We start from the raw sequence: 25,292 nt of genomic DNA, 5'->3' as shown, positions 1-25,292 counted from the left end.
AAATGTCACCAAGCAAATCCACACACAAGAAGACACTTTGTCACACAGTCACACAACTGAAAGCTGCGTTCAGCTGCAAACTCGGCTAAAGGCGAGCAAACAAACAGACAAACAAAAACAGATGACGATATCAACACAGAGAGGCTGAGCAGAAAATGGGAGGCTTCATGCAGACGCTCAGGGGATGGTGGTCAATTTGTCTCCAGAGGACAGCTCTTCTTCTGCCTGGGAGAGGAACGTGGTTAAACATTCCGGACTTCCAAGCTTTTTGTTGTTTTTTTTTTTCTGACTTATCTAATCGTAATTCCAGCCTTAAAACTGTATTACAGGCTGGAAATTAAAAATAGTCCAAGAAGTTAAGAAGATAACTGATATTAGTTTTCTTTTTGTGAGAAAGAAGCAAATAATCACCTCATTAAGGGTGATCAACTACAAAACTTCAGGCGCATTGCGGCCGATTCTCAATCCATCAACTGTGTTTTTAGAGTAATTGTTCTCGGCCTCTCAGTTTGTCAAACTCCTGGGATTTTATGTTCTTTACTCCTGCAGTTTAAAAAAGATTTAACTATGACAACATAAAAAAAGTTTAGTCATCTTGGATGTGAATTGCTTCTACAGCGGAGCATTGGGGCCATTGCAGACAGTCAACAAGGAGTAAATGTCCTCCTAAAAACCTTTGAAATTTTAAAAAGAATCTCACAAAGTTTCCTGCAGATTTTCACACTTTTTGGTGGAAATTTGATCCTTCTTGTTTTTTTTTTAATCTAAAATTTTCCTAATCTACTGTCATAAGCTTCTTCTTTCACTTGGAATTAGAAAAAAATTGCTTACAGGAGCATTGTCCCCACCTGGTGGACTGAAGAGCCGTCCAGATTATTAATCATCAGTTTTTTCCATCCATCCATCCATCCATCCATCCATCCATCCATCCATCCATCCATCCATCCATCCATCCATCCATCCATCCATCCATCCATCCATCCATCCATCCCGTTATCAAAGTAGGAAATGAAAGGACACTCTGAGGTCTGATGACATTTACTGTCAGCTGGTGACTGACAAATTTCCCCCCACATGGTGTGAACAATAAACCTCGCAGATGCTTCTTTCCTTTAGAGGTCAGAGGTGATGTGGTTGACAGCTGTGTTATACATATTTTGTTTTTTCAAAGTTTTGTTTTCAGAATCTTGTCTCTGTATTCAACATTGCACCTTATTATGAAAAGTTGCATGAGAAAAACCGAAGAAAAGCAGCAGCCTTGACCTTAGAGTGACTGAAATACATTTTTCACATGTCCTATCTGTTGGCTCCACCTAGTGGTGGTACTGATGAACATTGCTGTTGTTCTGACCAGAAAAATGTACCAAAGCATTTGAAGCAAAACTGTAGCCCATCAATTCAGAAAGAAGTCAAACATGGTGGTTATTCAGATTTTTCTTCGCTGGTTTACGAGTGCAGGTTCTATAGGATCTTCTGTAATTAATGGAGTCATGAATTCTGCTCAATAGCAGAACATTGTGACGGAGAATATTGAACTGTTAATTTCTGAATTTAAAGGATCTTCTCAGATCACATTCAGAGATTTTCAGTTTGAGTTGTTTAAAATTCTGTAATCGGCTAAAACAGATTTTGCCCATCTGACTAAAAGTTAGAATCCATCATTCATGCTTTTTACTCATTTTTCAACAAACTCACAATACTACAGTGTAATAAATTACATACACTTTTATACATTTACTGTGCTTTCGGACAGCACAGGTATAGGGATTACAAGCAGTTACAACTAAACCTTAAATAAAAAAATAAAAAATCTAAACAAGGTTTTGCTTACATGGATTTGAATTATTCAGTGGGAAAACATACCAGAAAGTCAGGGGAGGCCTACTCAAAGTCTGGACTTAAATTCAATAGCGATGTTGTGGCTCGACCTTGGTGCAAATCATGACAAAACATCCTATTAGTTTTATGGTGTAATTGTTTTTCACCTGGTACAAGATTCATTTGGGTTATTATTAATAATTTAAAAAATATCTGAAATATTTTAGATAAACTCTCTGGTCCACCAGGAGGCGCTAAAGACACTTCTAAATTAATCAGCGTCCAAATAAATGTAAACGAAGAAGAAGCCACTTCACATCCAGGTGGTTTAGATTTATTTTCATTTGTCATCTGTTTTGTTTTTTATGTCTACAAAATGAACAAGTTGATTAAAACCCAAGAGTTTGACTCGTATGAAATTGAGGAACCGAGCGACGAAGAGCGAGCGGAGAGCAGGTATGCTACACATCAGCTTTGAACCATTAGCATGAGGCTAGCAGCTAAAGGCTAGCTGGATGCTAACATGTAAACAAAACGCAGGCGGTGGTTATAAATTGAAGTCTCGTCCTGTCAGGGTTTTATGTTGAGAGCGTGGATTTATTTCTGTCTGTAAGCAGCAGAGCAAGGCAGCGCATAAAGGCTCTTCATTAAACACACTGAGCTGTGATTTTAGTGTTTATGTCCGACACTGGTTGGAAGAAAAAGTCATTTATTTTTGAATACTCGTATTGTCACCTTTAACCTTACTGAAATAAGTAAGGTTATTACTTATTCCAGTTATTAAGAAATTAGGTCATTCCTTACTTATTCCAGTGAGATGTCAGAAAAGTATCTGAACTTTTGTCTTAGTATCCATTGACATGTCTATGGGACAGAAAGGAGGGACATAAGGCAACAATATGTTTGGATAAGAACGTTTCGCTTGGTTTCAGCTCAGAGGACGAGCTGGACGTGCTGCTGAACGGAACCCCGGAGCAGAAGAAGAAGCTGATCCGGGAGTACCTGACCGGAGAGAGCGAGTCATCCAGTGAGGATGAGTTTGAAAAAGAGATGGAGGCCGAACTTAGCTCCACCATCCGGACCATGGAGGGAACCTGGGGACCAGCAGCTGGTAAGTTGGTTTACTCTTTAAATTGCCATTGTTCAGGATTTGCGTCTCACTGAGTCGAGATGATTCACGCTATTTAGAGTTTGTCTGTTTGGAAATTCAGAGGATTGAATGTTCAAAGTCGATTGCAAAATAAATAGCAAAGGATATGAGAACAGATTCAAAAACATCTTAAATGTGTCTTGTCCAGTTTGGGCTTCATTACTGTTCTAATTGTTTTATTCCTTCAGCAAATGGCCTTCTAGTGAGTCTGTATGCTCCAGTTAACATTTAGATAATTACTGAGGTAGTTGATGATTGTTTCAGTAATTGATAAATCAGATTGTTTCAACCCTCATTTGAATATTGTGAGTTGTTGGCCAGAATCTATTTTCAAATAAACTAACATAAATATTCTGTGACAGATCCCACAGGTGGAGGAAGTGCTGGAGCTTCCTGCGTTTCCAAACCTCAGATGTACGATAAGGTCTACTTTGATTCTGACTCAGAGGATGACGACACTCCAGGTAAGATATCCGTCTGCATGGTTTCTTCATGAAAAATACCTTCTTTCTCTCTATGCCTAAATCATGTCAGTTAATATTACTATAACTTTCTCTGTTTACTAGAAGCTAGAATTTTGATAAATGCTTTCCTTCTAATTCAGAAGTTTTTATACTCCCAGATGAGGATGTTGGGGCTTTTTGAGTTTCGTGTTATTTAATTCAGAATGTTAAATGGGGAAATTACAAATGACAAAACATATATTTCCAAAATGGCATCATTCCAATCATTCCTTTTGTGAGTTGTACAGCCAGAGTTTTTTGTTTGATTTCAAGAATATAGTCATAATATTAGCAAAGTAAAAACATAATTTTACAACTACCCTCCCCCTACAAAAAAACAAACAAACAAAACAAACCCCTTAAAATTAGGAGAAGAAAGATATTTAAATAAGAAAAAAGTTTGGATAGATCAGGGTGTGATGTGAGCAGCTCAGGCAGTGATTCTTTCGTCCATTTATTTACATAATCATTTCAAAGTTCTGCTGCTGATAATACTTGGGTGCTGACGTGTATTAAGTAAACTCTATACCAGAGTTCAACCAACTGATCTGCAGCAGGAAAACTCTGATTTAATGTTAGAAAGTGTGGAGGAAAAAACAGTCAGCTGGTTTAAGAAGCCATGTTGAGTCTTGAGCAGTGATCTGAATCTGTACTGTAGGCAGCTCCACAGACCGGCGGCGCAGGCAGCGGATGGTTCCCAGTAACGATGAGCTGCTGTACGACCCAGACGAGGACGACAGGGACCAGGCCTGGGTGGACGCAAGGAGGTACAAGCATGACCTTTTTACTGCTATGAAAGTGCAGCAGAATGATGTTTTTCCTCTCAGTGTAAATCGGCATTCTTTCATTCTGTGAAGGTATAACGGCAGAAGGCATCTGAGCACAGCATCCCGGTCCCAGGCCGGCCAGAACCATCGCCTCCCCAGTAGTGACGCCGTGTTGAACTGTCCTGCCTGCATGACCACGCTCTGCCTAGACTGTCAGAGGTCAGGAGAAACACAACCACCTCAGTCTCACAAACTGTGTTCCGTTAGTGAGATAGTCATAGATCCAGGTGATTGTTGAGGTTTTCACCTTTGTCTTCTGGAGTTTGTCTCAGAGCAGATCAGGCTGACTTGTGTAAAATTCACTGGAGAAATCAAAGAGCATGACCCTCACAGTGCTGCCTGCTTTGTACAGATGACAGTGGATTTGTTGACAAAGGTGTATCATGGCACCTTCAACTCCATCTTCATGGCGATAAGTAAACTGCAGGGGGTCCTGATATGAGCTTGTTCACTTATTCAGACAGGAGGCTCCCCAGGACCTTCATGATGTGGGTTGTCATGGTTACTGGTCTATAGTCATTAATGACTGATGGCTGAGTTTTCTTTGGTACCAGAACCTGACAGGATGTCTTCCACAACAGAACCTTTTCTTGGGTCAGAAGAGATGCTGCAGAATCCCACAGAGCCGCTATGCAGCTTCAGGCCTTCAGGACTGTGGGCATGACACCATCTGGACCTCCAGCCTTGATCTGGTTCTTCATCTGACTTCTAAATCCAGAGAAGTGGGCGCAGCAGCAGCTCCTAATTCGGTTGAAGACAAATTTGTAGAAGCAGAAGAATTCATGGAAACTTGAACATCTGAGGTTTGACAGGAAAGCTGTAGGTTAGAGGAAGGTGGGATGTGTGTTTGACTCTGGACAGGAAAGGATGATGATGATGATGATGATGATGATGATGATGATGATGATGATGAGCTTGTTCCTGAACAGAACCTATTCAGGAACAAGCATCCATTTATCTCAGGGGTGCCCAAAGTCGGTCCTCGAGGGCCAGCATCTTGCATGTTTTAGTTCTCTCCCTAGTTTAATGCGGCTGGATCAAATAATGGCTCGTAAGAAGGCCTAAGAAGAACACTGACATGCTGAAAAGGTTATTTCAACCTTTTCAGGTTGAAATACCTCTCCCTGGTGGTACTTTACCGCCAGGGAGAGAACTAAAACATGTAGGATGCTGGCCCACGAGGACCGATTTTGGGTGCCCCGATCAAGCTGATCCTCCTTTTATTTGAATCCTATAATCTTCATCCCTGACCACACATCTCTGATATTGTTCTTCTGCAGTTTATTCTCCTGCTTCTTCCTCTACTTCTCTTTGCTGTCTCCAATTTTGACTCTGAGCAGCTTCTGTATAGTCCTACTCAATAACTTAAAAGAGTGGCAAAAGCAAATCAGATGGATTAGCAGAGTAGGGAACAACTGCTGGTGTCATTCCACCATGAAATATCATCTTTGCTGCCTAAAAAGTAGGAAAGATTTGTAACATCTCAAAGCAGTGTTGAATGAATTGGAAACTTTGTTGAATAAATACCGTTCTGTGTTTTGTTTTATCCAGGCATGAGAAGTACCGCACGCAGTATCGAGCCATGTTTGTGATGAACTGCACAGTGAAGACAGATGAGGTGCTGCGCTACAAAACGCAGCAGGAGAAAAAGCCCAGGAAAAGGAGGAGAGGCCAGACAGTAGAGGCTGCCAGCCCGAGCCCGGCAGGCATGGACTCTGATGAGATCTACCACCCTGTGAAATGTTCTGAGTGCTCCACAGAGGTGGCAGTCTTTGACAAAGACGAGGTCTACCATTTCTTTAACATACTGGCCAGTCACTGCTGAGGTGGACTGAACGGGTTCAAATCCTAAATTCATCTTTTGTCTGTTTTCCAGTTTGTCTGTGGAATCTCGTCCAACAGAAACTGTTTTTAGCTGTTTTGACTAAAATCCAAGAGCTGGATTTCCTCTCAACTTTTAAAAAGTCCAGTTTCCTGCATTAGTGTCACTTTTCATAGAGATTCACCTCAGACTGTCAGAGAGTCTTCCACAGCCTAATAAACTACTACTTCACATCCCAGTCCACTTCTGGAACAAGAACTATTTTTTTCTTTTGCTTGGGAATGCATTTTAGGTCCATGCTCTGAGGTCATATTGTGAAATCCACATAATTCTCTTTGTTTTCAGCAACTTGTTAAACAACTAAAAGACTTTTAAACAGTTGGAATTTTAATATCTGCTTCTTTTTTAACAACTATCATTTGCTGCACAGTTCTGAAAGCGTTAAGATGTTTTTGTGGATAACTTATTTATGGTGAAATGTTTATGGTCACAGGTCAGTAGAATACAAAAGACAGACTTGATGAGAAGTAATCTTGTGTTATTCATCAGCTGGATTTTTTTTATTAACATCATCTTTGCTATTACTTCAGTAAACTTTAATGTTTTCCCTTAGTTTTTGTCTCTTCATAAAAAACAAATCTGCCCTTAGGGTTATCATACTAGTAAGTATTAGTAGTATATCATAATTATCATTGGCACACTAGTAGTATAATACTAGTATCATTACTACTGATAGTAGTAGTGATATTATTCGTGAATACTGAACCTTTTTTTGTACATAGCATTTTATTCACATACTTCTCAAATAATGCAAAATGTTCTTATATTTAACCTTTTTTTTATTTACAATAATATGTCCAACAAGTTATCTAAACAGTAACTTGAACTGTGAGGCTTAAGGGAGGTAAAAGCAAAAATTACAAACAGGAAATTGTAAAAAAGAGGAAAAGGTTACAAACAGGAAAATGTTCAATACAAAAAATTAGGGCAGATTACATGATAAATTCTTTACAAATTGAAGTAGTCTTTAAAACTTTAGTATTGGTACAGTACGTCAGAGTGCAAATACGAAGAATCAGGCTTAAAAGCATTCAATTTGGGTTTCAACTTAGGAAATTTGCAGCTGTGGATATTACATTTAGCTAAAATTAATATTAAGTTTATAACAAAGACTTTATTTTCTTGGAGTGTTGAAATACAAAAAGCCACATAATATATTTTTAAAGTTAAATGGTACATCTATTTCCAATTTTCTTTTTAGGAGTAAAAACATGTTTCCAAAATATTTGAATATTAGAGCAGTCCCAGAAAAGATGAGTGATGGTTTCCTTTCCTAACCAGACATCTTTCCAGCAAATATCATTAAAGATATTGTCCCAAAAAAGTAGATGCTGGTTTGCTTATATGCGCTCTTATTAGTTCTCTAATAATAAGAGCCGTTCTGTGTTTTGTTTTATCCAGGCATGAGAAGTACCGCACGCAGCTCCATAGAGGTGCGTGGAGCTGCGTGCGGCTTCATAATACATTTATTTGTTTTTATACTTAAAAATGGGTCAGACCAGAGTTACCAATGAATAATTGTTCTGTTAAGTAATCAGTATGGTGCTGACATACTGATGAACATTTTCACCCCGCGAATCCTGAGCCATCTTCATGTGTCTGTCCTGGATTACGTCATATTCGCGCAATAGAAAACTGAGCTGTGATTGGTTGAAAATAAACACCAAACGAAATACAGGAAGTCACTCTGGAAACGCCGGAAGACATACCGGGGAACAGGCAAGCTTGGTGAAAGCTAAGTTGAAGTATTCTGAAGTTGGACTATGGCGCTTGGAGACTGTTGGAAGCAGCTGACCTGGTTTTACTACCAGTACCTCTTAGTGACAGCGCTGTACATGCTGGAACCCTGGGAGAGAACGGTGTTCAGTATCCTTTTCCGTGTCACAATGACTCAAAACTTGTTGCTAGTAGCTAGCGGAAGCTAACCTTAACGTTAGGCTCAGTGATAATTTGACACAACTTGAGTTAAATTGTCTTTGAGGTTCACGTCAAGTGAGTAATAAATTTAAACTACACGAATTTACGATTAAAATGATTTTCTTTTATGTATTTAAATAGGAAGGTGCGTTTACTTCCTATTGTTTTCACCTGGGAATTAAAAAGGTTTTAATTCCCAGCCCTTGTTCTGTCCTGAGAATCTCCACCTGCGTCAGAAAGTTCTCTGAATACAGAGCTTGTTTATAGTTGAAACTGGTGATAACTCTTTCTGTTGCGTGACAACCGTAGTTTTTTCATTAACCTGGCCCGTTCAAATGAAAACGAGAGAAGATGAATGGATGCTTGGGTTTAACCGATGGATCTGTCATTGCGTCACTGCTTCGTTTTGACGGGACATGACTAATTAATTTAGCGTTTCTCAACGGGGGCGTTGAGAGGATAACGGGGTAGCAGACGGCAATATTTACTAAAAGGGGGCGCTGACATTCTTTTGGGGGCGTTTGCTTGGAGGTAAAGTTTACACCAAAGATCCACAACAATACCAGTTTAATCTTTGAACAACTTGCAAGAAACTGGTCTGAAACATTAAAACCCACAAGGAATTGTAACGATATTGATCGTTTTTCTGTTTCTCTCAGCTGAAGCGCATCTCAGTGCTGCCTTCAGGAAAGTGGGACATCAGAGCATCATGGACCTTACCACAGTGCCCGGGTTTCATAGGCTTGATGCCCATTCGACGTAGTATTGCGCTACTACGTATGTGGCCGACTCACAAACACTAGCTAATGTACATGCATTCATAAACACATGCTAACGTAGCGCCAGGCTACATTGTGGACGAGCAGATCGGTGAAAAGTTTTCACATCAATAATCGAGAAAGAATGGTTCTCCTCTGTCCATTGTTGTAACTGATATTTGGTGAAAATCTGGCAGGAATGATGCAATAATCGACTCAGAAATATTCTATCAGTCCAAGTGGAAGATCCCATGTTTACATAGAAACAAAGCACCGCGAGGCTTTGTTTGTGAGACTTCCGGCCACGTGGGATTTTCTAGGTCGGTTATGGGCGGAGCTTTGTAAGGTACATTCATAAAGTTTCTCTCTTTAGTGGTATTACTCCTGGAAAAACGATTCTCTTAAATAAGTTAAAATTTATCAAGGATACGAGGTGAGCGAATTGTTATTGCAGTGGTTAAATATGCAATGTGCATGTATTCTTTATTTAACCAGGGAAACATAATTAATTGATATTAAAAACCTCTTTTCCAAGAGTGATATTTTGTTTTCAGACTTCCCTTTAAAACGCCCAGCATGCAGGCACACATTAAAACACTTCAGCACAAGATGCTTTTTTGGTTTGACTGCGGCACAGCATTTCCAAAGCATATGAACACAAAACAAAAATAGATTATGAAATATTATAATACCAGAGACGTACGCCCTGACAAGTGCATTACATCAACAGCACTTGTCGGTGCAATACTGGGCCAATATCGGCTGACAACTGCGACTTTTCTTTGTAGCTCTCTATGAATTTGTGTTGTTGTGAACTTAAAAGTCTTAACATCAATTACAATCTTTGATACATCTTTGAATAATATGGGTTTGATTTTTATGGTTTCTGTATTTGTCATTAGACTTTGATCTATTTGCAAAACGATAGTGCAAACAATACTCAAAACAAGGATAAAACTGTAACTGTATAATCAAAAGTCTTCAGTGTTTCCGTCAGTTTCTGGTGGTGCAGTTGTGTGCTGCCTTCAGGAGAATGGGACATTAGAGTATCTTTTGTAAAACCCAAGGCATTTTGTGCTTTCACTGCCATACAAATATGGGACAGAAACATGGATTATATCTTTATATAGACCTGACTATTTATTTATAAATTAATAGTTTTACTGAACAGAAATTGCAAAGACCAAAGCTGGCTCTTATTAAAATCCTAATGAGTCAGATTTAAAGTGTCATGGAGTCACTGAACAGCCTCGTGACATTAACACTGACATAAAAAATAATATTGGAAGAAATATATAATCTAATTAAAAACATAAATGAGCGATAAGCTCCTTATTACTGCTTTGGTCTGTAAGATATATTTCTTCTTAGAACTAGATATGGTCTCAACAAATTCATGGCACTTGAACAATATTATTTTACCTTTTATCTGAAAACAATGACTGTTTATTCTTGCCATATAGTCTTCTGTGTTAATTATTGCTCAAAAGGTTTAGCCATACAGGTTTATTCCTCTGTATTTACTTTAGTTTTAGTTAATTCTTGCATTTTGTTCTTCATCCATTTCCATTTAGTTTTCTTTGATTAGTATTATCCTCTCTTGGTTTATTGTTATGTCCTCTTTAGTCTCTTTCCTGTTGCTAGTTTTATTTTATCGTTTGTATTGATGCTCACCACCAGTAATCTTCACTGTTGTGCCGCTTAATCATCGTGTCTTTCACCTAATTTGCCACTCATATTGATTTTTCACTGTTCACTGCCGAATAGTCTGATCCAGAGTCACATTAGTCGTTCTATATCCCGGTTCTCCTGTTTCAGGCCTAAAAATCCTACTTTGTTCTCTGTTCTTAAGTGGTCGATTCTTTTATGTTGGAACAATTATTCTGTTCATTGTTTGGCTTTTCTGATTGGCTGTTATTTAATTAATTAATGAATGGTAGATTGCTGGCTGTTTCTGATTGGTTCCTGTTTATTATTGGTAATGAACATTTGAACTGAAATTTTTAGCAGTTCTGATTGGCGTATCTAATTTAAGTTAAATTTAGTCTGCTTTTTTAAAAAGTAATTAAAAAATGTTTTTTGAAGCAGCTGTGCATAACTTTTATTCTTGTGCCATTTTTGCTTCCCAAGAAACTAATAAATCTCTTTATCATTCATAGATGTGCTTAAAGAAATTATTTTTAATAATAAATTCAGAAACAATACTTGTCATAATGTTAACAGTAGTTGTAGCTCATCTCATTTGCAGAGGGGCGGTAAAGGACCTAGATAATGGATAGGGGGCGCTGGCCCAAGAAAGGTTGAGAAACACTGAATTAATTAAAGCATTTATGCTTATTGTGGACTAATTCAGTTTCAAAAACATAAACTTAAGATTGTGTTGAAAAACAAGTGACTCATGGCCAGATTATTAAAGTTAGTAATGCACTGAAGGCAGCTTAATTGGGCACGTCATTAAATTTGATTAGAGAGCCTATCAGGAATCTGTATCTTATTGTTCTCCAAAAGGCCTGACAGACTCAGCAGATGGAAAATAATATTAGAGCTTGTACATAAACAAGAGTTCTCACTCTAACAGAAACTGACTGGTGCATTATTGGTTAAAACATGTTTGTTGCTATTTCAGTGAAATTATTCACACTAGAAAATAAATTTTACTCAGGGAAGAGTATTGTTACTGTTAAGATTGCTCAATTGAAAGTTAATAGCACAGTGTCACTGTGCTATTACTCTTAAAAGTACATTTTGTTCCCAAAAAGATACATTATTGTCATTTAGTAACTGTAATTAGCACTGCCCACATAATAGTCTGCTGTTCAATTTAAAAGTCAGTATTCTCCACAAACGTGTCACAATTTCAAACAACCTTTCCAACAAATCTAATTTTAAGCTCAAGAAACCTTGTTATAACTAATAAACATTTGTCTTTTGTTTGTGTTTTTTGACGAGTTTGAAACCTTCATTCATTTAAATAAATAAATAAATAAATAAATAAATAAAAACTCTACTTTATTAATGAAGACCAGGGATGGGACTTAATAAAAATCTTTTATCAAGTTAATTGCTGCGTTGATTTATACAAAATTAACTGGGTTTGAATCTAATACCATAGTTACAAAATAAGTAATGGTTTAATTCCAAAAACTACAAAATTACTGGATACATAGACAAATGAAGTCAACCACAAATGTATTTACTCTTTTTAGTCTGTTCCTTTGTTTCTTCAACCATCAGATTGGAGCAAAGTGTTGTTCTCTTCTTTCATCTTTCTGGAGTTTCATGAAGCTTTAATCACTCATTTAACTGTGGGGGATGTCTGTGCTGCTGCTGTATATTTTGCATTGCGATGCTATTTCAGGCGTGAATAGCTTAATTGAGAGACTAACTCCTTCAACACAACCTAAACACAACAATAGTCTTTTTGCAGCGTCGCATCAGATTGGTTTTTGAAGCAGAAATGAACCAATGGATCAAAACGAGCTGCTTCATCTTCTACCGCTGCTGTTTGTAGATGTCGGATTTACCAGAAACACACAGATGTGGAGGTCCCAGCTCTGGTATGTTTTAAGAGAAAGAGACTCCATTAAAATCTTTGTAACTAATCACAATTAATATGTTAATGTCCCAGCCCAAATAGAAACACAACCAAGTTTTTGATCTTCTTCTTCCTCTAACATAGTATAGATGCCATGCATTAACCTTTAACCCTCACCTTAATTTTCGTCTCTACAAGGAATCTCTATGCAGTGTACTTGTTGTTTTATGATGCGATGCTGCTAATAACTATAATCCCTCACAGCAGAAAGAGTCTATTTTCCAATAGGAAGTTCTTCCTTAATCTCTGCCTGTCAGACTCTCTGCTGATCTCCGTGGCTGCCATGGCCATCTACACTGGCTACGTCTTCATGCCGCAGCACATCATGGCCATCCTCCACTACTTTGAGGTTGTCCAGTGAGCCGTCTCCTCTGGCGTTCCACTAATCCAGCCTGTCATCCATCCGCCTACCACATCCTCCAACAGCCCTCTGTTTTTCTCTGCTTGGATACACGTCTTTGGTTGAAGTCGTACTGTTGCAGAACTTCTCTCCTCATGGAATCCAGATCAAAAGTGGAACCTGGGGTCACTGTGCTGGAGGCCATGTAAGACTACATCCAACCGCTGTGAGAGCGGACATTGTAAGCAGTGTTTTACTTGGAGGAGAAGTGCTTCGTTTCAGCTGATGTTTGTTTTTTCACTTTGACTCAAGTGCACTTTACTGTTGGAGTGATGTGTCTTTTGTTGGACTGTACTTTGTTTAGTTGTTTAACTGACTGAGCAGGATGAGATCTTTAGATCTGGAGCTTTCCACCTCCTGTGATGAAGCTCAGCAACCTGATCTGGACAATTAAATCATATGCAGCATAAAGCCTCTCCAGAGAGCCTGTTAGCTCTGTTACAGCTAGTTAACAGCAAGCAGTTTTAGCACCATAACACATGATACTGTAGTTATCTTTGTGGCACACAATCCTTAATATAGATTTTTTTATTATTTTATCTTCTAACTTTCCTTTCAGACTCATTATTTTTAGTTATATTTTACCTTTTTTATCTGATTTTTTAATTTTATTTTTTTTGGAACTAATAAAGTAGATGGTTGCGATACTCTGCATCCCAAAATTATAGTTCACTTATTGAGCATAAAGAAACAATCAGCAAAAGTTTTAACATTTTTCTAACCATTATGACTTTTTTGATTCTTAACTTCAAATCTATAAACGGACAATAAATATATGTAAAATTAATTCCACTAATCACAACTTTGATAAATTCTAGCTCTTGAGTCAAGCTCTTCCTAGATGAGTTATAAACTGTAAAAAGCAGACAAATTTCTTTACAGGCAATAGATCTAGAAAATGTGTTGCAATGAAATGATTGTGAAAATCTGATTGTAAAGAACAAAAACATCTCTAATTTTCCTGTAACTCAAGATATGCTTTTTAATAGATACTTTCTATTTATGTTTGTAATGTAAAAAAAAAAAGTTAACCCTCCCGTGGTCCATTGAACCCCTCAAGCTTTGGACCCTGTACCCAGTCCGGTGGGATTGCAGTGACCATGTGTGCGCTTCCCCGTTGTCTGTCCTGGCAAGACCGCAGGAGGGTTAAACAATTCAAGGTTTAGGTTGTTTTTCAGTTTTCCTTTATTGTTCATTCCAGAGATTTAACTGTGGTTTTTAATCTCTGAAATGCTTCAACCAATCCTCAGGCACATTGTGAGCAGCAGTTATCTCCATCCCCATTTTAATTGACCAAAATTTGATCCAATTTCTGGAAATTGGTCTAAATTTTCACAAGGTTTGTGAGAATTTGGGGTCTATTCTCAATCCAGTGCAGCTCCTTATATACAAGCTCAGTGGACCATAACAATCTGTTCCTCCAGCACTTGATCAATACATGCAGGAAGGATTTACTGGACTGTCGAAAGGAAGGTTTAGTGGGAAAGAAAATCAGTCAAAATAAGGCCTAATCTAATTAGGACAAAGCTAATTTGTCCTTATAACAAAATATTGGATATCCTTTTTATATTTTGGTTGCATTTATTAGCAACATAAACTCTCACTGCCACAGCTAACACTTTCTCCTGCTAAAATATGTACTTTTCTTGAATGTATATATCTTGTATACATATTTGTAAAGTTTTGCAGTCAGATAATTTGACTTAACGAGATGTTTTGGTGAAGTAATACAATTCTATATATCTGAAATGATTAAACCTGTACTTGTTTTACCTTCTTCTGGTTTTCATCATGTTTAAAGTTTTGTCTTGTAAGATGGATTTTAGTCAAATCTGAAACATATTTTGTTGTCTATTGATAGAAAATATAAAATATTTTCTTGCATTTTAAGACAATGAAAGAAAATGATTTTAGTTCAGTCATGAATGACACACAGACCATATAAATAAGGTGGTGTTGGCTAGTTCAGAAAAGATTGACAAAATGAATGATGGTGACGAATCACACATACAAAGATACACAATAATAGAGGGAATTTTTGCTCATGTAGCTTACTGAGCATGCATACTTCGTATGTATGTAACATATCAAGTATGCTACATGCATGCTCAGTATGAAGGATTTCTCCAAAGTCACAATGCAATTAATTATCTGCTGTCCACATCAGTGTTTTCCTTAGAAAACTTAAGCTAATTGAATAATGAACTGAACAACTGGAATGGATTGAAATTACTTTGTTTTTTAAGACCCTTGAGATTACATTTTGTCATCGGTTTTAGAACAAAACTAAAAACAGTTGTAAAGTTGTTCTATAATAAACTGAATTGAATAAAATTGATGATTAGCAATTGTACACATACAACTTTGAGACTTGTGTTTGGCTGACAAAGTATACATTACTGTCAGTCAAAATCCATCGGTACCAAATATTTCAATAAAATTGCATAGAAAATGAATGTGGGTCATGACCCACTTATGGAAGCTCGGAGTTTGTAATTCGAAATGTAAATGTAAATATATTAATACTGAAATAGTATTAGAGAAGGAAAGATTGACTTTGAAGTTGCATGATGTCAAAAATCCATTTCTGGAGAAATACGTGGAATAGTGAAATGATACAAACGTGTCAAAACGTGTAAGACAGCGATTTTTGACGCACTTATACATGTCGGGTGAGAAAGTGCTGAATGAAATGCATTCCACTCTTTGAATTCTATTTGTGAAACCTCATCAGTTTCTTTCAGCTTCACAGATTTATTCTAACTCTCTTAAACAACACAATCATTGTACATTTTTGGCCAAGTTTGGAGCTGCAAAGAAGATAAAATACTACAAAGTTTAAATGCCTTTGCAACAATTAACTTTACTCCGTGACTTTGCTCAGTATTCGGTGTTTCTTACGGTCTCTGCTGGTCATATAAATAGACAGGAACCGACACGCAACTTGTCCATTGAATCCGTTTTGTTTTGAGCTGACTGATGAATAACAATAATAACAATAAGTTTGTTATGTCCATGTCTAATGCTAATGCCCATCATTTCCTAAGTCTGCTATATTGTGCAGCTATAGCAACATTTCTTTTCTCTGCGCGTGGCGAAGATCACGTCCACTGCTAACAGGAACTGTGATGGTGAAGTCGCGAGAGCTACATGTTCTCCACGTTGTTCTCAATGGCGCCGGGTACGCCCAGTGCGCGAGCACGTCGTAAACAGCTCGTGTTGTCTTTTAACCCTGAACTTGTTGTAGAACACAAAGAACATATGTTCAGCTCCACTGCTGACGGGAGGAGAACCCACAACCTCTGAAATGCTGCGGGTCTAACTTTGCTCCCGAGTCCCGGTTACTTTTCCCAAAATATACTTTTAATAAGAAATGTGACGTCATGTGTTGTCATTAAAGCCAGTGACCCCCTCGCCCCCTCCTGCCTCCGTTCCTCTACTCACAGCGAACATCACATTCAGCACGTCCCACACCGCTCTCACATTCAGCACACACATTCTCTATGTGAAGCAGCTGGAACAACAGCGGAACATGTAGAACCTGCTTTTCAAAATAAAGCCCTAGTATCACTGTTGCGACATGTTGGTTTTGTTTCATGATGAATAGCTGTTGTATGGTAAAAACAGCTGAAACACTGATACAAACAGTAGGATTGGTGGCTAAATGTGTGAAAGTTGACACGTGTTCCTCCTTCACTGTTGGCTCATCTACAGAACAGGACAAGTCCAAACAGTGGAAAGGATCATCTTGACTGAGCTTTCCTCAATACAGGATTTGTGCAGTTCTATGGTAAAGAAAAGGGCAGGCAACATCTCTGCAGACCCCACACATCCTGGACATGAACTGTTTAGACCTCAGAGTGCTGTTTGCAAGAAGCTGCATCTTCAACAGAGATGCAGCTTCTTCCACCATGATGACTCAGATTGATACCTTACAAATGTGCACTAATTCAACCTTGTCTCCTTCTTTTTGTGAAAACACTGTACATAGAAAGAGTATATATATTTTTTTATTTAACCTTTGTTATATATTCATATTTTAAAATGTTTACAGTAAGGGCTAACAGCTAACCTCATTTGGATTAGACCTAAGAGCCCTGCCTCTTCTATCTTCATCTACTTGTTGCAAAAGCTGGATTCTGAATATTGCTGAGCTGTTTCTTTCTTTCATTGTTTTATTAATACAATTTTTCCTCTGATTTAAAAGAAGAGGGGGATGTTCTTTTTTTCCATTTCTTTTTTCTAGTTACTTATCTGCTGTTGGAATGTAATTGCTCTACTGTGAAACAAACAAATTAATATTTTGATGCTATTCCATTGTTTTCTGCATATTGATTAGTAGCTTACATGCATAGAAGAGGCACGTAATGTCATTTTGAGATTTAAAGCTGACATTTTATTTTGAAGTGCCTACCGGAAGCAGTATGTTGGCAAAGTGTCTGTCTCTGCAGTTTTCAGTGTTTCTAACGGCCCTGTGTTTCCCTTAGCTGTGGAACGTTTTCTGACAGCAGTTCAACAGGGAACATCTGCGCTTCCACTCAGGCTCAGCTGAGTCTCTGACAGCTGTCCGCACACGCAACTTTTCTCTCTGTGTTTGTAAAATTTAGCTGAACTTTTTAAACACTCTACCTCAGTTCAAGTCCGCCCGTCAAAATGCCCTTTATTGAGAACATGTCGAACACGGACTTGGAGCGGCTGGCTTTGGAGCGGCTCATCCCGGCTCTGCTGTCCCACGGCTTCTGCTACGTGGACGGTCTCCTCGGGGATCTGGCCGGAAGCACCGTGTTGGACCAGGTGGTGGAGATGCATCGCTCCGGACAGCTCCAAGACGGTCGGCTGGCCGGCTCTATCCCGGGCGTCAGCCGCAAGAGCATCCGCGGGGATCAGATCGCCTGGGTGAGCGGCTCGGAGCGCGGCTGCGAGGCGATCAGCTTCCTGCTCAATCTGATTGATCGGCTCATCTCCGTGTGCGCCAGCCGCCTGGGAGACAAGGCGATCCGGGAAAGGTCTAAGGTAAGGACGCCCCGCTAAGAAACTTTAAAAACACTGACATCAGCTGCAGTTACAATGTGTTGGCTGCATAACTGCTGCTTTAACTGGATAAATGCTTTTAACGTTTTAGAAAACAAAGCAATCAGACTTAGATTTTAGAACCTCTGTGTTTTACTTGCCCCGAAGGCTCCCGAGAACATCTATGCATTTTATTGATGTTCATTACTTTTCTCTTTTCCACTTGATACAATTGTTTTATACATAAGATAATCGCAGGATAACCTGCAGCTAAACAATAAATACATTATAGAATGCAGATCAAAATCACCAGCCAGGCGATTTTACAAGGACAGAATTTTTTTTTTTTTCTAAAAAGATAATGTTCATCCTTCTTTCCTTAGAACTGTTCCACAAGCAGATGAAGTAAACTACCGCGAGATCATTTATTTACATGATAAGGATGGATTTGCCTGAAAGCATAAAGGATTTGTCTTCATTAGTTTTTCTACTTCCGATCTGATTCGTTCTCGTTTTGATTCTATTAATATAACAAAAATGTAATGGAAGAAAAAACTGCAGCTATAAAGTTTGTGTATTTTTTGTCTCTAGCTGATCAGAACAAAAACATATGATTATTATTATTTTTTTTGTGATTTTGATTTCTAGGGATGCACGATACATCAGTCATTTTTTAAAACATATTGGTATCGGTCTAATGAATGAAGCATATTTAGTTTTCTTTTGGTTCTGGACAGGGAGTGGAGGAGGTTGGTCATGTGACAGTGACGGTGATGCAGCAAAGAATTGTGGGGAGTGTAACTGAAGCAGAGGTGTGGTCTTTCCTTTCACCGTGTCAAAGCCATAGTGAAAAACCATAATGTTGTTAAATATCGGTTATGGACTGAAACAGCAATATTAATATTAAATATTGACCTTGGTCGCAGCTTTCATATTGGTGCACTCCTAATACTCCCAGTTTGTTTATTAAATACTGGGATACATTGCACTAACTCATCAAATAATCGTTTCAATCATTTATAATAAAATGATTATTAAAAATAAACAATTTTAATAATTAAGGTTTCAGAAATAAACAAAGAAATTGTTATTAGGATTCTTGTCCCAGAGACGAACAGATAGGGACCTGAGGTGTGAGTCTGCCTCTGGATTGACCTTGTGTTGGACGTCCTGTCAACAAGCTTCCTGAGACAGACGAAGCCTGGAATGGTGACGAATCTTTCCCATAGTCAACAGTTTGGATGGAGAAAAAGGACAAAGTGCCAAAAAATGGATGATAATAAAAGAAAAAAAAAAACAATGACAAAAGCTACAATAAACATCTTTAGTTCTGACTTCACTGTGTGAACAGATTGCTCCACATTTCCCTGATGGCGACAGCCATTCAGTACATACACATGCAGACTTCAACACACTTCAGACCTCATTAGTTCTGACTCGTTCAGAATCCAGGGAAGCTTTCTGTCAGAAAAACCATGCATTAAATGAGCAGAAATGTTCAAACCTATGGTTGAACATTAGGTATGTATAGATGCCATCAGATATGCGTCTATAGCTCAGCACTGTCTGCACCTGGTGGATGGTAGACTGAGAGTGTTGCTGAGGTCCGAAACGGCCATTATGTCATCCAAAGAGCCACCGGTTCCAAAGCATCTTGTGTGAGGGTGTCAGTGGGTCAACGCTCTCCTTCCTGACCCCCGTCATGCAGGCAGGCAGGCCAGGCGGGATAAATGAACCTGTACACACTGTGTTCTGATCACTAGTTTGTTTGGAAAACTTTCCTGAGCCAGAGTTTAGATAAAACATGATGGAACACCCACTGCCACTGGTGAGGCTCACGGCTTCATCTCCACGATCTTCCACTCATTCAGATTTTCACTGCCTCACTTCTTCTCAGAACCAATTCAGGCTTGCTCACTCACACAGATTTACAGTAAACTCAACACAAACAAGCACACACACTCACACACATTCCCAGCATCCCTTTCCATCTCCACCTCCAGCAGTATACAGTAAGGCCTTATCAGACATCTGTTTGGATCAGATGGAACGTTGTGAGGGGGTGTCAAAGGAAGCAAGCCGACACACACACTCACACACACAGTACCTGTTGGTGGGGAAAAAAAAAAAAAAAAAACTTTGGAAAGATGATCAACATTTCCTAGGAAAACCATAAACCCCTCAAACTTAAACAGCACATTTCTAACCTGTTTGATGTGAATTTGTCATTTAATATGTTTTTACAATGTCAGCAATCAGGGCCGAGCCAAGCCTTTTGGGGGCCATTGGGGCCCCCCATACACAATGAAAACATATCAACTTCAGATTCATTATCATTCCTACGTAACATACATGTTATTTTTATTTTTTGGTATGATGTAAATTAATTATATCGTACCACTGCTGTTGATTTCAACCTTACATAAGTAGCACACCAAAATATAGCAAAAGATTTTTGTGTGGTTTTCTAAATCTAACTACTTTTTTTTTTTTTTTTTTACAGATATTCACAAACAAAATTGAGAGACATGTTGTCAGTAATTCATAGAATAAAATAATAATAATAATAATGATAATTCATAGAATAAAATAATAATGTTCATTTTACTCAAACATATACCTGTAAAGAGTGAAATCAGAGAAACGTAATGTTTTTTTTTTCCAGAGGTTCATATTCTCAGTTTGAAACATAATCTCAAGACTAAATCAGACTGTTTGTTATTGTGCTAGCTAGGTGCTCTTGGGGAGAATCTACTGTAGCTCCCACACCAACCCCAGCTGGTGTAACAGCCCTAAGCAGCCGCTTAACTTACTTATGCCTTGGGCCGCCTCTGTCCAGGAACACGACATGAACTTACAGCTCTGCCTTTTCAAACAGAACGATTTGGGATGAGTGGCTCTTTTATTTGTGCTTCATAAATTGAAGCACAAATATGGTAGCAGTAGTTTCACATAAAAGTCACAGTGAGAGTCCGTTTGTTGGAGACTGGCACAGAAGCAGTGGAAAGACGTGGGCAGCTGTGCAGACGGCCTGCAGCTCCACGCGCCTCACGTAGCTCTGTCATTAAACCATCAACAGGCTGGACGTCAGCCAAACTGCTGCTCAAAGCTTCCCAATCCAACCACCACCCTGGGCTTTCTTTGTAAATAAGATAAGATAGCATTTAAACTTGGAGGGGTTTGGTTTTGAATCTCTTTCTTCAGCTGGGCTCCACTTCCCCTCCTATGTGTTTCTACATTTTTTTCACTGTGCTTGTGTGGCGATGATGATAAAAATGAGAGTACAGCGCACTTGGGCGTACGTGCTTTGGTGCTAGTGAGTAAACAAGCTTGCGTGATCTTCCCACAGCCAGACTGCGGTGCCGGATCAGTTCACCAGCTCTTTATCAGTGCTGGGGGTTTGTCGTCATCAGCAGCCGAGAGGAGCTGACGTCAAGACAAACAGGACAGAGTTCCACAGTAAAGAAGTCACTGCAATATCAATGTGTGCAGCAGTGATTTTCCAGAGAACTGCTCAGAAACAATATTTACTAAATTATTCTATTTCAAGTTGAATGCATGCAAATTCTGCAGGGCAGTTGTTTAGGTGGACAGTCTGTCTTCGCTAGGTTTATAATTTAGTGGCGATAGCAAGGCAGGGAAAGAAGCAAAGACAGGAAAGATATAGAAGAAAAGAAGGTTAATTGTAATTTGTATTATGATCTTAATGTCCTGAAATTGAGTAATTCAGAAGTTTCAATGTCTGTCTCCACTGAGGTTCACACCAGTCCTGTTTTGTCGTCTTTAGTTTAATTCTGGCCTGTTTGTGTACAAAGTCTGGTTTATTTCTGGGAGTGTGAATCAAACTGATGCAGACCAAAGTTCACTTCAGTTGAAATGAACATTGTTGCTGTTCAAACAAGCAGATCAGAGACTGTTCCAAAAGCAAGAAGTGCAGTGCATTCTGGGTAAATTCAGTCAAAACAAATGTGTGAGACTATGGCGAGCTGGAGAAATGGCTCTTATTTTATCTTGTTTTTTAGCACAAACAAAAGATAAATCCTGGAAAGACACAAAGTATCAACACAGGGAGTGAATATTGTTCCATCTTTCATGTTTCTGCTGCCTGTTGCTAAACCCAACATGTCCACATCTTGGAGCTGACAGGCACCAGCACCTTTACTCTGAATCTCATGATAAAATAGATCCAGCTATTTGGTGGATCACAAGTAGCAGATCCACCAAGTAGCTGGATCAGCTATTTGTGGCATTGATTTTGGTTTGTTTTTATTTTCTGTGATAGGAAGTCCACAGTTTATATTGACCTTTACAATCTCATATTTGATCATCATATCCTGGTCTTAGCCAAGCAAACACTTCCTGCTCAGGTGTAAAGGTCACGGCCAATCAGGACGTGCATGCAGGGTAAACAATGCTCCTTATCCTCTCTAAAACAAGATGATTCAACTTGTAGAAAACTAATATTTACAGCTTTGTTCCAGCCAGAAGTTTTTATGAAGCTGAAGGAGTTGATGAAATTGTCGGTCTGTTGTAACAAAGTGAGAGACGTCTCACTGCTAAAGAATACAACATGTTTCTTCTCATGCACACTCAAATGCCAGATGTAGAGCATGTATCACAGTGCAGAGGAGGTTGATTTGAATGGGATCTTTAAGAAAGATTGATGCGTACGTGACCCGGGAGTGAATATTGCCCCAGGATATGAGCTGAAGTTAACCCTCACATGCCCACGCTTTAATAGCTGTTTTCAACACTCCTTATAAATTACAGTGCAAAGTCTAACTCGCTTTCCCTTACCACTGACTCCTGAAGTTCACCCCTGTTTCGATTTGTTTTCCTTAAGGACTGGTGGTCCAAACTAGGCCAGTCCTACATAACAACACAGCTAGAAACGCCCACACACAAACCAAGACGAGTAAGCATGTGCACTATTTGTGTACGTGCTGCTGAGGGTGTAGGCACACAACTTTACGACACACCTGTGATGTGCTCCAGAATATTAGCAAATAGCTCTGCATGCAGGCGGCTGCACAGGAAGCTTCTGCCATCTGCTGCAGCTGATATTCATCAGCTCCTGAGTTGGTGCTGATGGTGTGAAGTACTCACTGTGAATCCTCTTCCTCATCAATATTCTTTTAGATGGAGACATTTAACACTTTTTGCTATCCAGAATCAACTTTGATGATGAATTCCCTTGGACAACTTGTAATGTCTTCCACTGTTCCGATGCTTCCTATTTATGTGAATCTGTTTGTCTTTAGGCCATGGTGGCATGCTACCCAGGAAATGGGGCAGGCTACGTGAAGCATGTGGACAACCCAAACCGTGACGGACGCCATCTTACCTGCATCTACTACCTGAACAAGAACTGGAACCCAAAGGTGCCGCAAGCTCTTTGTCTTCTCTGTATATGGCCATGATGACTTGAATACAGCATAATGATGGTGAAATGAAAACATTAACTTTGAAATTGCTGAGCCAATTCAAAATTGGAATTGCACCACCCCTCAGTGACTGTTGCTTAATAGTTTGATGTGTTTGTGCTGACAGGAGCATGGTGGTGTGCTCAGGATCTTTCCAGAAGGAAAACCATACGTGGCTGACATCAAGCCGCTTTTTGACAGGCTCCTCATCTTCTGGTCTGATCGCAGGAACCCACACGAGGTGCAACCCTCCTATTCCACAAGGTAAACCTCAGGAAAAATGCTCATAGGTCGGACATAGTGACAAATTATCAAGTTTAAAAAAATCCTACATTTTGAATAGATGGGATCCACAAACGATTTCAGAGACTAACTGTCTCTAAAATGCCTATTTCTATAGTTCAAACACCAAATGTATGCATATTTATGCACACAGTGGAAAGCATCCTGGCAAATACATAAAAGCTAACATCCATGCTCTGCCTTATATTCGATCTTGGAAAATGAATGTTGTACCTGGATTGAGATAATGTTTCAAGTCGCATTACACTATGTACAATGAAAAAATAAAAGAATAAAAAAATCTGAGAAGTATAGCCACAAACAGGCAGGAATCCACTGAACCATTCTTGCAGATTTTATATTTGTAACTTGTCAAAAAGATTCAATCACTGAAGTCACTGTTGTATTGGTTTCAGGTATGCCATCACAGTTTGGTACTTTGACTCTGAGGAGCGAGCCCAGGCTAAGAAGCGCTTCAGAGATCTAACAGGTAACAACTCTTTACCTCTGCTGCTCTTTGTAAAGTTAGTTTTATCTTCAAATATTTGGCTGGTTTTAGTTCCTATTTGGCTTGTTCTGTTTTTGACCTTCAAGCTTTTCTTTTTATTTCAGCTTCTACTGAGCAGCAGGGCAGCAGCTCTAGTTGATGGTGAGGAAATACTGCCACCTCGTGTTTGGAGAGAACATCACACTTTCACTGAGACCCAGCGTTTTAAACAGCTGAATCAACACAGTGGAGGACAAATAGGAAGACGAATTGTAGGATGCACGGACAAGTCTTGTGGTCTCCAGTTCTCCGAAATACAAATTTCCGATGCTGCTCTGACCGAATCAGGGCTGAGACAGAGCTGGCAGGACTGCATCCGATTAACCAGAGGAGCTGTTCTGGACTACTTTCGTTTTTTGTTTAATCTTTGTGTAACTCTGCCAACTCTTGCTGAGTGCCCAGCTGAGACTCCAGCCTTGATCTCACATATCCTGTGAGATCAAGGAGAAAAGTTGTCAGAAAGCCTGCAGAGTTTACATGGATGTGAAAACGACGAGCCTATGAGACAAATGATCCAGAGCTTGCTCTGAAGAAGCTGGCACACATGTATGATGCAGGTTTACAAATTGAGAGGAAAAGACACTATGTAATGTCTGAGTATAAACTAAACAATGAAAGCTGAATTTAGAAAAGTCTTATTATGACTCACTCTAATTTGAATTTTTTGTGAATTTCTTTTAAAGAAATGTTACAGATTTCCCTATAAAATAAATGGCTTACCACAGGCAAAGCTAAACAAGAAAACAAGTTAAGAAGAGATTAAATGATATCATATATAATATAGACTTCTTCAGAAATGCATGACACTGCATTTCTGAAATGCTGTAATGCAGGGAACAAAAACACACATTTGTTTACAAACTGTTACGAATTAAAGATTCATGTACAGATCAATGAAACACAATGATGTTGTTGCTGCTTTGTTTGCACTTAACTATTTTGGGAAGGTCACAGAAAGAAATGGCATACAGAAACTTCCAAGATTAAAAATACATGCTTGTAATTCATTACAAGAGCACATTCTTGAATTGCAAAAAGAAATGTCATTGATATAATCTTGATTTCTGGACTGTTTTTCATCTCCATTGAGCTCCAGTCCCAGTTTAATGAGATATGGTAATCCTGAAACTTGGTGAAGTTTGAGATTCCAACAGAGGAAGTGAGAAGGTGTCGCTCTGAA

General features: G+C 38.9%; 3 protein-coding genes across 3 annotated transcripts; all 3 read left to right on the top strand.

Moving 5' to 3' along the window:
* The first annotated feature begins 2,109 nt into the window (after positions 1-2,109).
* eapp (e2f-associated phosphoprotein) lies at positions 2,110-6,732 on the top strand. The gene is made up of 6 exons (XM_055057208.1): positions 2,110-2,274; positions 2,751-2,929; positions 3,331-3,432; positions 4,130-4,238; positions 4,329-4,457; positions 5,850-6,732. Exons 1-6 carry the CDS (start codon positions 2,195-2,197, stop codon positions 6,121-6,123), a joined length of 873 nt encoding a protein of 290 aa, XP_054913183.1. The 5' UTR covers positions 2,110-2,194; the 3' UTR covers positions 6,124-6,732.
* Positions 6,733-7,856: 1,124 nt separating this feature from the next.
* On the top strand, positions 7,857-14,627 carry sptssa (serine palmitoyltransferase, small subunit A). Its single transcript, XM_055057200.1, has 2 exons — positions 7,857-8,046; positions 12,708-14,627. The coding sequence occupies exons 1-2, from the start codon at positions 7,944-7,946 to the stop codon at positions 12,809-12,811; spliced, it is 207 nt and encodes a 68-aa protein (XP_054913175.1). The 5' UTR covers positions 7,857-7,943; the 3' UTR covers positions 12,812-14,627.
* A 2,684-nt stretch (positions 14,628-17,311) lies between these two features.
* On the top strand, positions 17,312-25,119 carry egln3 (egl-9 family hypoxia-inducible factor 3). The gene is made up of 5 exons (XM_055057199.1): positions 17,312-17,863; positions 23,122-23,241; positions 23,411-23,547; positions 23,982-24,055; positions 24,178-25,119. Exons 1-5 carry the CDS (start codon positions 17,504-17,506, stop codon positions 24,210-24,212), a joined length of 726 nt encoding a protein of 241 aa, XP_054913174.1. The 5' UTR covers positions 17,312-17,503; the 3' UTR covers positions 24,213-25,119.
* Positions 25,120-25,292: the final 173 nt, after the last annotated feature.

This window comes from Poeciliopsis prolifica, unplaced genomic scaffold (genome assembly GCF_027474105.1).
Source record: "Poeciliopsis prolifica strain line A6 unplaced genomic scaffold, Auburn_PproV2 SCAFFOLD047, whole genome shotgun sequence".
NCBI classification, from domain to species: domain Eukaryota; kingdom Metazoa; phylum Chordata; class Actinopteri; order Cyprinodontiformes; family Poeciliidae; genus Poeciliopsis; species Poeciliopsis prolifica.
Note: the sequence above shows the minus strand (reverse complement) of the source record. Positions and strands in the feature narration are given on the sequence as shown.

Excerpts from the sequence above, each read along its gene's own strand:
- sptssa (XM_055057200.1), top strand. The coding sequence starts at position 7,944 with ATGGCGCTTGGAGACTGTTGGAAGCAGCTGACCTGGTTTTACTACCAG. Across the intron at positions 8,047-12,707 it reads CTGGGAGAGAACGGTGTTCA|ACTCTCTGCTGATCTCCGTG; the intron begins GTATCCTTTTCC and ends TCTGCCTGTCAG.
- egln3 (XM_055057199.1), top strand. The coding sequence starts at position 17,504 with ATGCCCTTTATTGAGAACATGTCGAACACGGACTTGGAGCGGCTGGCT. Across the intron at positions 23,242-23,410 it reads ACAAGAACTGGAACCCAAAG|GAGCATGGTGGTGTGCTCAG; the intron begins GTGCCGCAAGCT and ends TTGTGCTGACAG. Across the intron at positions 23,548-23,981 it reads CAACCCTCCTATTCCACAAG|GTATGCCATCACAGTTTGGT; the intron begins GTAAACCTCAGG and ends TATTGGTTTCAG.
- eapp (XM_055057208.1), top strand. The coding sequence starts at position 2,195 with ATGAACAAGTTGATTAAAACCCAAGAGTTTGACTCGTATGAAATTGAG. Across the intron at positions 3,433-4,129 it reads AGAGGATGACGACACTCCAG|GCAGCTCCACAGACCGGCGG; the intron begins GTAAGATATCCG and ends TCTGTACTGTAG. Across the intron at positions 4,458-5,849 it reads CTCTGCCTAGACTGTCAGAG|GCATGAGAAGTACCGCACGC; the intron begins GTCAGGAGAAAC and ends TGTTTTATCCAG.